The 4,417-nt window shown below is 41.6% G+C and overlaps 1 protein-coding gene across 1 annotated transcript in view; it reads left to right on the forward strand.

The window, feature by feature from the left end:
• The window catches only part of CCDC170 (coiled-coil domain containing 170), a 127,383-nt gene that overhangs the window by 66,932 nt on the left and 56,034 nt on the right, over positions 1-4,417 (forward strand). Inside the window, exon 4 of the mRNA XM_012646781.1 lies at positions 1,835-1,979. Coding sequence (XP_012502235.1) covers positions 1,835-1,979 — 145 coding nt within the window. The remainder of the gene's footprint in view (positions 1-1,834; positions 1,980-4,417) is intronic.

Here is a 4,417-nt window from a genome sequence, read left to right on the forward strand (position 1 = left end):
TGGAAGTTGTTAGAGCCCTTTGGAATGGGGAAATAATATTGAAATCTTGGGGTTAATATATGGGATCATATATGTAAATCAATCAGCACGATAGCATTAACTATGCTTTTCATGAGTCTAAAAAACTGAATAAAAATTTACCTTTCATATGCTAAAAATAAGAATTCAGAGATATAGTGATGTTAGTCTTTTATTGTTATTCATTTTTCTAAATAGACATACGATATGCTTTTGAGTATCTGCAATTACGTGCTTTGTTAATCTTTGAATAGAGTGAAAGAATTTGCAGTAAACACTTGACATGGTAACAAGGGAAAGCAATAATCATGTTTATTATCTCAGATATTGAAAAAAATGACACTAAATTACTGAAATGATTCGAATTTGCCTTTAAAGTATGTCTATTTTTTGATGATCTCTTAGTCTCTAACACTTCAAGCATTATTTCAACAAGGTTTCTTGACATTTGAAGTAAAATATTCATACCACATCATAAATCCATGATTTTCCTTGCCTGGCCAGTTTCAATACCCTTTCAATACTCTTTTTTCTCCTTATATTTTTAGTTGATGTGTACACATTTTTGGGATACAGAGCGATATTTCGATAGGTATATACAATGTATAAGGATCAAATCAGGCTAATTAGCACATTTACCATCTTGAACATTTATCATTTCTTTGTGTTGTGAACGTTCAATATCTTCTAGCTTTTTGAAAATGTACACTAAATTACTGTTAACTGTATTCACCCTGCTGTGCTACCTAACGCTAGAAATGATTCCTCCCTTCTAGCTGTAATTTTGTGTCTGTTAACCAACCTCTCCCTGCCCTCTCCCACACACTCTCTAGCTTCTAATAAACCACAGTTCTACTCTCTACTTCCATGAGCTCAATTTTTTTTAGCTCCCACATATGAGTGAGAACATGCAGTATTTATCATCCTGTGTCTGACTTATTTCACTTAACATAATGTCCTCCAGTTCTATCCGTATTGCTGCGAATGGCAGGATTTCATTCTTTTGTATGGCAGAATAGTATTCCATTGTAATATCTATTCTATCTATCTATCTGTCTGTTTGTATCTATCTATCTATCACATTTGCTTTATCCATTCATCCATTACGTGGACGTTTAGGTTGATTCCACATCTTGGCTATTGTGAACAGAACTGCAATAAACATGGAGGTGCAGGTGATATACTGATTTCCTTTCCTTTCTTCTAGTACTCTTTAAAGACTCAGGGTGTGTAAACTAATTATGATCTTTGTTAGTGATCTAAAATCTTTCTTTTCTAGTGGTGAGAAGCTTCCCTCCTCCTGATGTATTTGTTGTTATAGTTACGCTTGGCCATGAACCAGGACCCTGATAGATCACGTATAATGTTAGAAAAAAGAAACAGAGCTTGACCCTCTAGAACCAATGTAGTAGCACTCTCCTGCTTCCCCGTGAGGCCCCAGTGGAGATCTGTGGGTGTGTGGATTGTGACCACACACATGGCAAAGTGTCCATGTGTGGTCCGGAAGCTGCTTCCACTTCTGTAGATCCTAAGGGTTGAGGATAGGAGAATCCGTCTCTCCTCCTGTTACTAGGTCCACGATGCCATGAGGATTTCCCTACCTTTCTGTCAAGTGGAGGTGCCCCGAAATTGCTTCCACGTTTCTCCTTCCCTTACAGGGCTCGCATGACAATAATTTGCTCTGTGTCTGGGAAACTGTGTTGTGTTGAAAATGACAATTAGTTATTTCCCACAGAGAGCTTAAGTTCTGATTTGGTTTGATGAATGTTATCTTCCATGATGTTAAACCCCGACTTATTTGTTATTTGCCTGATAGAAAGTGTTCAAAAGAAAATGAGGAGAATAAGAAACAAATCTCAAAGAATTGCAGGAAACATGAGGAATTTCTAACTCAACTTCATGACTGCTTGGATCCAGAAAAGAAGAATGAAAAGGCGTCAGAGGAAGATTTAATTTTCAAGGTGTTTGTATACAGATTAAAAAGACTATAACTATAGTGCTTATTCTGACAAGTGACATGAAAGGGAGTGCTGTGGTTGGGCATGGGGGTGGCAGGAGAATAGGACGGTGGCCCAAGGGCAGCATTAATTCACTGTGTGACTTGGGACAAACTGTATCACCTCTCTGAGCCTCGATTCCAAGATTCTTTGTAGCATAATTTGGAATAATTATTCTCCAAAAGGGATTAACTGTTTTGTTTAAAATATTAATATATTTAGGTTTTCACATACAGTTAATTATTCATTTTAGCAATTTGTTTTAGAGAGTTGTTTTTCCTTTTAGTTACAGACAGCAACACACACACACACACACACACACAACAGCTGTGTGTCATTTTTGGGATACTTACTGAGGGTAGAGTTAAGATTAGGTCTACAGTACTTTTTAAATTTTACATTAAAACCAAATAGAAAAAATCCTACTTTAATGGTATATTACCATTAGGATGGAAATTAATGATATTAACTGAATAATTCACTTGCCCCATAGTGCTTCATAGAGTACTTGAAAGCATTTGAGTGCTCATGGCATCTTTGCTTATTTACAAATCTTTCAAATCCTTGCTCCCTGACAGATTTCCATGCAGCCATTCCTAAAAGCCACATCTCCGGTGTCTGCTAGTATCTTCCCAAGCGTCCTCTCTGAAAGCTGCAAGATGATTTCATTTCACTTTGAGAAGCATTCCACTTTACTGTTGGGTTAGCTCAGGCCCAGGGTCCATCTGATACCCTCATGGGTGCTGGATGCTCCTCATCCTCCTCCCTGTGGCTAACATGTGACCAGGAACTCAGCTGTAAAAGTCCACTTTGCAGTGTAGTTTGGGGATTATCTTTTAAGCCAAGTGGTGGGGAAAGAAAAGGAAACTCATATACTCCTTCTTTTGGACACCCTTTCCTCCATCAAAGACAATCTCTGTGTGCTAGTCTGGGGTTCCCACTATGTTTCCCAGGCTGGTCTTGAACTCCTGACCTCAAGCGATCCTCCTGTGTCAGCCTCCCAAAGTGCTGGGATGGCAGGCGTGAGCCACTGCGCCAGCCTATTGTTGGTGTTTCTGATGCTTTGGCATCCAGGGCCTTGCTGACCCAGGAGAGAGTGGCCCTCACTGCAGGCCTTTCAGATGCAAACTGACCAATTCAGAGCCCACTCCCCAACCACCTCCTATAACTGGCTTTTACACCTGGGGCCACTATCCTTTTGCCCCTAATCATCTTAGAGCCAGATACCAGACAGTTCAGGGACAGCCCCTACACCTCAGAGCCACTGAAATCATTCAAACTACCAAACCTAAGCCTGCTTACTCTGCCTTGGCCGTTCCTTCCTGCAGAAGAGACTGTAAAGCCTCTTGCCCACATTTCTCCCCACCCCTTCTGTCTCCTGACTGGCCCTGATGCTTCCCCATGTGGCCCTGTGTGGCATGGCATGCTCCTTCCTCTTGGGAACCATGAGTATTTTGATGGCAAGTGTCCCCTGATTTGTTGGCCTCAGCACACCTGAGTAATGATGGAACCTGTGCTTTGGAACAGACGGGAGGACTGTGGAGCGCTGGCTCCCCAACCACCTGAGCTGGTGCCTGTCTTAAAAATAAAAACCCATTGGCCAAGATGGGGAAGTCTGCTGTCTTGATCAAGACTGCAGCCTCACTAGGTGTTCCACCGAGAGCAAGATCGCTCCAATTCCAAAGCCACATGCTCTTGTAAACACATGCACACACACTCTCTAGGAGTCATGGTGGAAAAGGAGATATTCCTAATAATTTGTTTGATATTCATTCATCCATTTCGCTAATATTTAGTGAGTGTTTGTTTGCTACATGCTAGACACTGTTCTGGGTGCTGGAGATACAGCAGTGGGAATGAGACAAGACTAAGTCTATGCTCTCCTAGAGATTTCATTACCAAGGGGTAAAGAAAGTGAAGAAATACATAAGTACCCCCTGGTAAAAGGGCAATGAAGAAAAACAAATCAGGGTGCGGGAGTAGAGGGCGAAGCAAGTGACAGGTGTGGGGTGCGGGTTTAGGTAGACTGGCTGAGGAGTGTCCCCGAGTGGGAGACTTTTGAAGGACGTTGAGGAGTGATCATGTGAATGTGAGGAAAAGTGTTCGAGAGAGGGGAACAGCTCTGAGTTGGGAGCAGGGTGCTGAGGCTGAAAGATAGGTCACTTCCACAGACAATCATAACGCCGACATCGGCCCTGTCGTGTGGGGGGTTTTCAAGTCTTCCTACAGGCGTCCTTGTAGCCCTCTGCCTGAGGTCAAGGAGTCTGCCTGCTTCGATTTTCCCCTTGTGAATCTTATAAATACTCTCAGTTAGCAATGCCAATGCACAACACAGAAAGCAAAAAGCCCTGCTAATTCCAGACCTCAATGATAACCACTGTTAGAGCATTTTTTTTTTTTTT

The sequence above is a fragment of the Propithecus coquereli genome, unplaced genomic scaffold, assembly GCF_000956105.1.
Source record: "Propithecus coquereli isolate 6110/MARCELLA unplaced genomic scaffold, Pcoq_1.0 Scaffold25, whole genome shotgun sequence".
Lineage (NCBI taxonomy): Eukaryota > Metazoa > Chordata > Mammalia > Primates > Indriidae > Propithecus > Propithecus coquereli.